At 36.2% G+C, this 10,976-nt stretch overlaps 1 protein-coding gene across 1 annotated transcript in view; it reads left to right on the top strand.

Moving 5' to 3' along the window:
• The first annotated feature begins 432 nt into the window (after positions 1–432).
• Positions 433–10,976, top strand: part of Rsod (Related to Sod) — a 33,077-nt gene continuing 22,533 nt past the window's right edge. Inside the window, exons 1-7 of the mRNA XM_071584732.1 lie at positions 433–506; positions 750–975; positions 2,441–2,627; positions 4,056–4,296; positions 5,694–6,347; positions 7,272–7,415; positions 10,125–10,414. Of these exons, the coding sequence (XP_071440833.1) occupies positions 449–506; positions 750–975; positions 2,441–2,627; positions 4,056–4,296; positions 5,694–6,347; positions 7,272–7,415; positions 10,125–10,414 (1,800 nt within the window). The 5' untranslated portion in view covers positions 433–448. The remainder of the gene's footprint in view (positions 507–749; positions 976–2,440; positions 2,628–4,055; positions 4,297–5,693; positions 6,348–7,271; positions 7,416–10,124; positions 10,415–10,976) is intronic.

Genomic DNA, 10,976 nt, shown 5'->3' with positions numbered 1-10,976 from the left:
GAATACGTTATGAAAACACCAATATGCTTCCGGTTTGAATGAGTGAATTGATTAAACTGACTCCTACCGTCACGGGCGTTGAAATCTCTCGATAATTAACTTCCGCATGGAAATTTTAACTTTGTTCCGAGGTTGCCGCGATTTCTACCAAGAGGAAATGGCCTTAATTCAAGGATTTTAATCCCCAAATATACCGTCTGCAGAATATGGGTCAAGGTAAAAATTCTTCTTTGCAAGTCTTATATTCGTAAATCTTAAATATGCCGCCATCCGAGCCGGCCAATGATTTCCTATCCTGCGTGAAAGTATCTTCGAGATCCCGTCAGTCAGTAAACGGTGCTGCTGTGAGACGGGTTGAATGAAAACAAGATAACGGTATGTGTGGTGCATATGTTAATTCGTAATGAGTGACTTCGTCCATGGGTTATTGTTCTCCATCATTTTGTAAATGATGCATTTTTATCGCCTCCGAGTATGCGCAACCCTCTTCGCGATTATTGCTCTTGGTAAGTGTTACGATCCATCAGTAGTGCTTAGGGCTGTTTAACAATTAAACATATTGTTCATTTCATACTGTTTTCTGTGATAACTACTAACCCCTTCTTACATTTCCTTCTCGGCCTTGCTATCTTTGAAATGCAACCAAAAGCTTGCATTTCCTCGGCGAAATCATGAATGTGTTAAGTTCAGACACCATTAAGGAGCGAAGTGTAATAAAAGCATTTGTTGATCCTTTAATCTTATTACAGGTCATGATGTTGGCTGTCTGAAATTAAATTCTTTCCTCTCCCAAAGCGGAATTAGAGGATTTATTTCGTTCGAGCAGAAATCACCTTCTTCTGCTGTGAACATTAAAGTCGATTTGCAGTCAGCATTTGTTAATCCAATACGTTTATCATGGGAAGTACGGGAATTTCCTGTGGATTATCGGAAAGGCTTGGAAGAACGATGCTCAGACGCGGAAGTTGGTACAAGGTAAGAAATGATGGACATAAAATGAAAGCCTGTCAATAGTACAAGAACGAATTCCAGTGTATTAGTATTCTCCATGCAACAAATAAATGTGTAGACAACATTGTCTTTCATGCATTGGAAAATCACATCCTGGTATCTTCCAAACTTATACTGCACTTGAGCCCATAGCCTTTATGTACATATTTGGAAACTTAGCATTATCTCCTAACAGTAACATAATCGTGTAAGCTTCATATTGCTTTCGGGAAGACTCTGTTTACAACAGTTTTACTCCGAGTCCTGTAAGCTGACCACTCTTGGCTTGGCGCCCATTTCCCAAAGATTTTTATAGAGTTTTTTTAAACTGGCTTGCATATTTGGGAAAAGCTCTCGTAATTTTTAAAAACGGATCAACTGGCTGTAAAAAATCTTGCAACATTTGTAGCAAGTTGCCTAGAATATATATTTTGCAAATTAGACTTTTAAATTGCATTCAATGTAAATTTTCGAGGGCCTGTAACTCGATTTGTGGTTTGAGTAAAGAACCTTAGGAATCTGGATGAAACTGCGCATAGCAAAACGGAATACGCGACGGAAACTTCCGGAAGCTGAATGAAGATTTCGCCTAATAAACGTTACGGAAGTCTTTAGTGTGATGATCGGAGGAAATCTTTGCAACACACAAGGATACCTTTAGAATTGTAATCCCTTCTACAATAATATGACATGCAGAGTATTTTTCAGGGTCATTAACCGCCTTGTTCCTAATCATGACCACTGTTTTATCCCACAAAATGATATGAGATAGCTCAGACCTTTTTGTGTATTTAGATGATGTGCATCTCACCATTCATTGGTCTCAGAGCTTTTGAATCAGGCCTGTTTTCAGGTAGATTGAATTCAATTTTAGTATTGCAATTGTTTGTGTATTGTTGCAGAAATAAAGTTCTCTATTAATAGTATTACATAATATCTCTTGGTTCATTTAAAAATGTTTATCGTAAGGTAGTAAATAATATTGTTGCCCTGTTAGTGGTAAAACTGCAAGTAGGCTAGGGTACTTATAATAGGAATTTTTAACTTCTGCATTTCCACCCAAGAGGAAGTGTCTACTCATCTGTGTAGGCTGTGTCGCATTTACACAGCCTCTGTAGCAATATGCGGAGCTTTCTATTAAGCCTGTAAAACTGCCTCCACAACAGGGTGGATACCCACACAAGGTTCATCAATTAACCCAGGATGTTTAGGGAATTAGAAAACTTTGCCAACACATGAGCTTGTTAGTTAAGGTAAGTTAGAGTCAATAATATTTAGGATAAGATAAAAATTACAATTAAGAAAAGTTGATGAAGCAAGAAATCTATACTGTGTGAATTATGGTTTATACTATTATTTGATCTAGAATGTTAATATGATAAATCATCTCTCTAGTAAAAGGTGTATGACTCTTTATGTAAGTTAATAAGTTACTCTTTATGCTTTACAGAGTTTTGCAGCTGGATAAAATTCTGGGAGAATTGACATTGCCTGATAATGAATCTGGCATGTTAACTAGTACCAGTTTCAACCTGACGGGGAGTAATGGCATTTGGGGAAGGTCACTTCTTCTCTCATTTGTGGAAGGGGAGTCTGATAGCCTTATGTATCAGCTTGCAGCATGTGCAACAATAGCGGTAATTATTGTTTCCTTCATTGGAATTTATTTTATATATCTTAATATTTGGGTCGCGGTAGTCCAGTGGGTAGAGCGTTGGACTGCTGACCAGGTTCGATTCCCGGGCAAGGCACTCTGGACACCTGCAGCTCCACCCAAGCTAAAGTGATTTTTCAGGTACCAGGTCTTCCTGGGAAACCATAACCGGCACAGGGAAAGGAACCGGCCCCCCTACCGTGATGTGTGAATTTTCACACCCCAAATAGGGCTTAGTACTGGGTGAACTCTACCATCACCTACTAAACGGACCTTCGGGTTGAATACTTTGTTTATGGTTTATCTTAATATTTATCTCTTATACAAATCATGAATATTTAAAAAGCAAGAAGTTACCCATCACAGCATCGTGCAATGTTTCCTTTTGTGGTTTGGTTTAGAAGAGCAAAAAAACTAAGAATGATGAACCAGAAAGCTTCCTCTTTGCACTATAATTCCTTTTACTTCAGACGAGGAAGGTTCTCACTTTATTACTTTAGCAGATTAAGCCCTTTCTTACAGAAGCTCAGAAAGCCACTTGTCCAGTGAATTAATATGACATTCTTCCCAATTTATGAAGGAAAAAGTATCCTTTGGTGGGCAGCAGGTGAAGATATTTTGTTTGACATGACATTTTTTACTTTCACAAATGCGTTGCATGTATTTGTGAATAGTGGTGGAAGGAGTTTTGGGACATTGTAGTCTTTAGCTGATGGTTTCATGAAAACAGCAAATGTGTGACCATCGTTTCCATACCAAAGACAAAGGGTCTCATCCAGTGATGCCGATATATATTTTGGGAGGGGTTTGTTCAATTTAAAAAATTTTTAGTACATTTAGTTAAGGAACATTTATGGTGAAGGCCATCTAGTTGGGAGTTTTTTCTTAACATCTCTTCCACTAAATTTTGCCTGTGCCCAGATTAAGATAATTTTCAGTTTGAATTTGTACCCAGTGTAACATGCAGAAGCTACTCTAACGTATCAATGACTATTAACATATAGTAAATGATGCAAACATCTACAGTGAACTTGAATCTCAATGAAACAATTACCAATTCAAACTATTTGAAGTTATTCTTTGCCCAGTTAAACTTAAAAATCTTATTTCAATGACAATAATAGTGTATCAAGGTATATTTACCTTCACAAAATTAATAATAGTTGACAACTGGAAAACAAGTGAATAACTTGAAGATAAACCGATGTTTACAAGAAATGTATTTTCAATAGAGCAGTGTGACTGCCTAAAATGGTGGATACCTTTATGCCAATTTATGGTGCCTGCTCTTTCAGTTTTTTCTGATAATGGCTCTGGCATTGAACCTTTTCTTTTTTATTTTCCTAAGTAGTTGGTGATAATTTTCATTAAAATGGTAGTGATGTCAATTAATATCAAATTTACTTGTTAGGTTGATGGAGAGTATGAAGAAAGAGTGGCTGAAGTTAGGTTTTACTACCCTGTTGCGGGATCAATGTGGTTTAGATGGCTAGGATCCTCCTCTGTTGTTGATGCTGTCATTTACAATGAAGGCTTATACAATATAGGTGGGAGCATTGATAAAATGTCAGGAAGCATTCTTAAACCAACCAACTTGCCTTCTAAACATCGATGGAAGGTGTTTGCATCAGACATACTTGATTCTGAAGCTGGTAAGAAAAAAAATTTAGTTTATTTGGTGTGAAGCATTTTTATGTTTTACACTGACATTAGCTTGATGAAATGGAGTGCAACTCTCGCCAATAAATTTTACACTTAAATTATCCTCAAGCGGCTATAAAATCTTGAAGTAACATGGTAGTCTCAAGGCTATGAAAGTCGCTCTTAGATAGTGTTTTTACTTTACTTTAAGATTTTGGCCACACTAAGTTTTTGCTAACTCCAGTGTTGGTAGTATCCCTATAATTCTAGTATATTACAGCCTCTTTGTTTCAATCCAGTGTTAGACAATATGCTCAGAAAGCAAGTCTTGCACAAAATTTAGGGCTACTTGTATATGCAATTCCTAACCCCTGATGCTTGCGGAAGTTGATGTTATGAAGGGAATGCTTGCTTGTATCAAAACATATTATTGAATAAAATTTCCATACTAAAAAGAAAGACTTGTACTTTTCCACAGATTTAAAAAAAAAATCTTATGGAAAAGTACAAGTCTTTCTTTTTAGTATGGATATTAAATACTTCCACGAAGTGAAGCCTGAAACAATAGGATGTAGAATAAAATTTCAATCATTTATTTGGCATCAATTCCCTTCATTTAATGAAGGGAATTGACATGAACTTCCGCAAAGTTGAGCCGGGAACAATTGAATATCAATTCTCTTGCCCATAACTCCTCAGAATATTCTGAAAATGTTTCAAAATATAGTATCTCTCACAGATATCCTGGAAAGTCTCCAGCATAAATTCAAGAATATTTAAAAATGTGTATATGTCTTACATAGTTTTAGTCTCAGACATGGGCATGAGAAATCTCTGATACTGCCTGAAATACCTCAGACATCCTTAAGATTGTAATTGCCGCATTTTAATGTGCATTAGCCGATGAATCCGTTAAAGTAACTCTGTTATGAGATTTCTTAGAGTTCTTTGAATCTTTAAGATCAGTTGCTATGACAAACTTCTTGGGTGTAACCATGAATATATAATTGTATATTATCTCTTAGTGACTTTTCTGACTTGCTCAGTTTGAGATCTTGTTTCTTAGATTCAATGATTCATTGTAGCACCAGGAATTATATTATTTTTTTATTTGTAGCAAGTACTGGATTAAATATTCATTTAAGAGCTGATTTAGTTTTTGCATAGTTTTCTTTTTAGTCTTCTATGGTTGTCAATGTAACTTAATCTTTGAGCAACTTATTAAAAGCTTGTTGATATCTTTGTTATTAGTCGTTAGTCATCTTATTAAAGTCATTGTTTTTTTACATGTGGATATCATTACGTTGTTATAGCATATGTACATGTATACTGTGTGTGTGTGTGCACTTATTAAATCAGCTTTGAAGTAAAACTTACGTTAATTTTTTATGTGAACTTCATTTTTCAGATAAATCCAGATCCAATTGTAACTTTCTACAAATCTTATTTGATCCTGATTCTCGTGATGATACAAATTGTTCGGCTGAGAATGCTGGGTCATGCAAAGCTGGTGATCTAACCAGAAAGTTGGGAAAATTAACAATTCAACCGAACCCTGGTCAAAAATCTGGTGGAAGCATGGAAGGAAAGAAGTTCTATCGAGATCCATACTTCCCAATGCCAACAGAGCTCAGCACAGGGGAAGGTGTTGCAGCAAGAAGCCTTTATGTTGTTCTCTATGATTCTCATCATGAAGACAGTTTCTTTGCTTGTGCCCAATTGAGGAGGCACCAACCCCGTGTTGTCCTTGCAAATGCACCCGGCATGCCTCGGGTAAAACTGACCCAATATTCTCCATTTGAACCTACCAGAGTTGATGTAAATGCCACCCCTACATTAGCAGCCAGTGTTCTATCATCTTGGGATACCCATCTGCGAATTCATGAATATCCTCTTCCGCCTATCAGTGGCCTCGGAGCCAACTTTCACAGGAAGAGAAACATAACAAGAGGTGATCCGCGGTGTAGTGAAGTAGGCTATGTTTATAATCCTAAAAGCGGCACACCAACTGATTCAAATATTCCTCGTCCTGGTGGTGGAACTCAAGATCGTTACTTCCTAGGTAAGTTTTCTTGAAAATTTCATATTTTCTAAAGATGCTAATAGCATTCTGTTCCTAAAATTCATGTTAAAGTTTTGTTATGGGGTTATGGTCATTTTGTAGTCAATCTTGCTGGTGAGTGCAATGAAAATAATGAGTTGTTCATACTCCTTGATCTGAGTTTAGTATTTTTCTAATATGTCTATCTTCTGATCTCCCACCAAGCGATTGGTGTTAAAAAAATTCAATATGCTGGTAACATTCTCCACCTTAATGGGGTGCATTTCATAGTTTTCTTTAAAATCCTCTCTGTAAACATACACACAACAAGCTCTTAATTTATATTGTGCCTTTTTCTCTTTTTTAATATAATCCTAACACTTATACAGATATTGTCTTCTCTTGTGTAGCCCTTAACCCACTTAAAGACTTTTATTTTTTGTTTGTGTTTGTCATATATTAGATTTTTTTCTTGGTACCCTTTCATCGAGTATGTTGAAGACTACAAATACTTAATAAAATTTTGTCTGTGTTTATCTTGCCAAAATTATCGTGATAGAAACCTTCTTTGAACTAAATATGAACTAATCAATGATGAAATAATGTGAATATTACTTATGAAATAAAACATTAATTATCTATTAAAGTATTGACTAAATAAAATTTGTGATAAGTTTCTCTACAATTATGCGATTAAAGTTAGTATTTATAGTGCAGAACTAGTATTTATTTGATGAATTGGCACATTGAATGTAGGTGCTAACATGTAATTATATTTTGCTTGTATATTTTGATTGAATAGAGAAAATTTACTTACGGTATAGATTTTCTAAATGAGGCTAAAAACCCTATGATCTCATCAGCCTTTTTGTATACTTTTTGCAATTTAAAAAAAATCATTATTTAATCTTTAAAATGTAGTGATGACCAATAAACAAATTTCAGGTGATCTTGGAGGAAAGCATGGTTTATTTCCTGTTGGAGTTGGGGTTACTCCTCGGACACTGTGGGATGCATATCTTCCCCTCCATGGAAAATCCAGTGTTGCTCATAGAACATTGGTGGCCCATACCATTCTTCAAAATAAAGGCATGTAATGGCATTTTTACTCATAAAAATTTTACATTTTCTGTAGTGGCATACTTACAAGCAGGAGCTGTAATTACATAGCCATTTTCTGTACCTAATTGTAAGATAATTATAATCTTAATGCCTTGACTAAAGTTCAAGAATTTTTGTCAATCGATGAAGTTAAGTTTCTTATACAATGGTAAATGGTATTAGTCAAATAATGAAGTTCTTATTTGTTAAAAAATGGTATTTTAAGAACTTTGAGAATTTATAGAAGCTTCAGAATGCTAATTCACTTTGGCAATAATGAGTGCACAATTGACTCAATATGGGTGTTAATAATATATTCAGAAAGAAGGATGTATAAAGTGAATAAAAGCAAATTAATTGATACAATGAATGTGCAGTTCTTACAAAATAGTGGGCATTTTGCTATTTAAATTTGGGCTGATATAAGTATACTAGTTTTCTTTTCCAGCCCTTGCCTCGCTCCATACTGCTCGTGCTTGTAATGACTACAAAGAATGCTCTTTTGTGCATCTATTTTCTCTATCTTCCTCAAACATATTGCAAGACCACAGTGTTTTTTGCACCTTGTTAGTGTTTTTCTAGAGCTTCTTAGTTTAGGGTTTATTTTGGAGTGCTTTGATTGTTCTTTTTAACTCATGTTTTCTCATTTTGAAATTTTTTTTCTTTTCCTCCCTCTTCGGTGTGTGCTAGCTTATGATTTTTTCATTTTATTGTATGTAATAATCTCAGTACTAATACTATTTGTTGCTGGTTTTTTGTGGGATGACTTTATATAGTTTACAAAGGTGATCATCCCCATGCCAAACTAGTAAAAAAGGTAAATGTATTAGATTTTGAGTGATTAATTTTCCCAGTTGTGCATAGAAGGTAATTACAAGCATTCTACAATGAATAGGAGGCAATAGAGTAGGTATTTAAGTAAATATCAGTTTGATTTGAAGAAACATAAAAATAAGAGAAGTCCCACTTGCTCTAAAGTTTACGGTAGGGAAAAAGTATATAAGAGCCCATGGAAATAAGCCCAGACAATGGTTCTAGACTCTCGGGGGATGAAAAGTATAGCCTCAAAAAAAGGTAAAATCAAAATATTTGTCAAGACTGGGAAAAATATACTTAAGCAATTGCAAGAAGTTTCTATTTAGGGATTTTGTTATTTCACTATTTTCTTGTGATGGACAACACAAAAGGGAGTTCCTAAGCTAAATAGAACAAACAAAAAAGATTGTATATCACAATAAATATCTGCTATTGGCAATAGCCTAGATATAAGGAATTGGTCCTTAAAAAATGGAGTTTACCATGTTGGCTGTGAGATGTAGGTTTTTGTAATAGCCCAAAGAAAAATAAGTATTGGATATTTAGTGCAACGGGAGGGGAAATTTGAGTGCATAGAATTTGTGACTGATGAAGAAGTCTGACATCGTATGTATAGAATAGCCTATGGATGACACTAACATTAGAAAAACAAATTCCAGATGTTCTGAAGCAGCATTTTACTGAAGGCCTTTGTGGAATGTAGACTGGAAAAGAACTATAGAGGAAGGCTTAAGTTTCAAGAAAAATGTACAAAGAGCACAAGTTGATGCATTAAACTATAAAGGTATCATGAGATTTCATGGTAATTATAATGGTTGGAGGCACCGTAAAACAAAAAGAATGCCAAATAATTTATGTTCGTTCCTGTGTGTACTATGTAGTGTCAATGACATTACTCTATGTATAAATCGAGTATTAACCATGTTACCTCTTTTTGTTGAAATGGGGTAGTATTGAAACTACGAGGGTCATCCGGAAAGTAGTACCCGTCCGTGAAATAAAGACACAAAAGTAAATATTAACAAACATAAAAAATTTTATTTGAAAGAGGATACTTTAAACTACTTCTCAACATAATCTCCAAGCAAATTAAGGCATTTGTCATAACGTGTGACAAGTTTCTGTATTCCTGCTGCATAGTCCTTCGCCGCCAGCTCATTGAGATACGCGAGGGACCCATCTTGCACAAATTTTTGCATAATGCAGATGGTGTTTAACAATTTCATGAACAATTGTTCGAGAAACATTGGGAAAATGCTCACAGATGTCATCAATTGTGACGCGCCGATCGTTCCTCACGAATTCGTCAACTGAGCTCACCAGTTGGTCTGTAATGACAGACGGTCTCTCCGAACGCTCATCGTCGTGTGTGTTCCCCCTCCCCATGTTGAAGTTGCGACACCACCGCCGAACAGACGACTCGTCCATTACATTGTCTCCATACACCTCCTTTAATTGGCGATGAATATCACATGGGCGAACGTTTCTTGCATTGAGGAATTTAATCACTGCCCTCACTTCACAACTGGCGGCGTTCTCAATTTTTTTAAACATTGTAAACAATCACAGAAACAACACAGGCAATGCTAGCGTCACGCAACTTGGCTCAGAGAAGGCAGACAAGCCACTGAAGCTATCTGACCTCGTCCAGCGGCTACTTGCGTCGTCAGCACTTCATGCGGCACGAACGGGTACTACTTTCCGGATGACCCTCGTATGTTTTTCAACTCTTATTCCTTCTAATTCCAGCGAAACGTGCATAATTACTCTCCAATCAAAACTATTTGCAAACTCTTTGGCAGTAGTGTGCTTCCCTCATTAACCACTGCTCATTTTTATCAAGTATGTGAGTTTATATCATTATGTGATCTGCAATTTCAGATGAGCAAGAGGAGCCTCTATCATGTGCACCCCTTGTTCCTGAGCTCCCAGTCACAACAGCTGTGGCAAAGTTTCGGTACCCATGTGTGGGGCGAATTCTCTTCCGGCAGGTTACAGGTGATCCCTGGGCTGATACTTCCGTCTTTGTGGAATATCTGACGTACACTGATGGCAGTAAAAATGACACTGATGGCCACAGGTGGACCATCTCGGAATCACCAATAGGGAAAGATTTTTACAACTGGAGCCTAAGGTGTGTGAGTGCTGGACCTCGGAACAACCCATACAAAGTAAGAAAAATATTTCAATAATATCCTCATGTGTGTGATATCAAGCTTTTCCCACTTTAATTTCCATGTGTGTACCTTTTGCCAGTGAAAAATGTGCTGTAAAACCTTGTTATTTTGAAACTGATCTCCATCTTAATATGCCATACTGTAATTGAAGACAAGTTAAGGAAATGAACAAAGATCTCTTGCCTTTCACTCAAATAAATCTTTGTACCAGGTGTACGAATATGAAATGCAGACTTTTTTCCAAAAAAAAATCTGTAGAATGATAAAAAGAGCTTAATTCAAAGTATGCTCCATTGGTAGTTGGACATTTTTCTCATCTTTTGGGAAATTTGTGGATACCTTTCCAGTAAAAATCTTTCCCCTTTCTTATGAACCATTCATCAAGCCATATTTTCACATCTTCTTATGAACCAAAGTACTGCTCAGCAAGTTCATAGCCCATCGATGCAAACAAGTGGTAATCAGAAGGAGCCAAGTCTTGTGAGTAAGCCACATATGGTAGAACTTCCCAGCTGAGTTCTTCCAACAAGATGCGAACCAGTTTTGCCATGTGTGA

The sequence above is a fragment of the Hetaerina americana genome, unplaced genomic scaffold (genome assembly GCF_022747635.1).
Source record: "Hetaerina americana unplaced genomic scaffold, ioHetAmer1.1.p SCAF_2, whole genome shotgun sequence".
In the NCBI taxonomy this organism is placed as follows: domain Eukaryota; kingdom Metazoa; phylum Arthropoda; class Insecta; order Odonata; family Calopterygidae; genus Hetaerina; species Hetaerina americana.
This window is presented reverse-complemented; position numbering and strand designations above follow the sequence as displayed.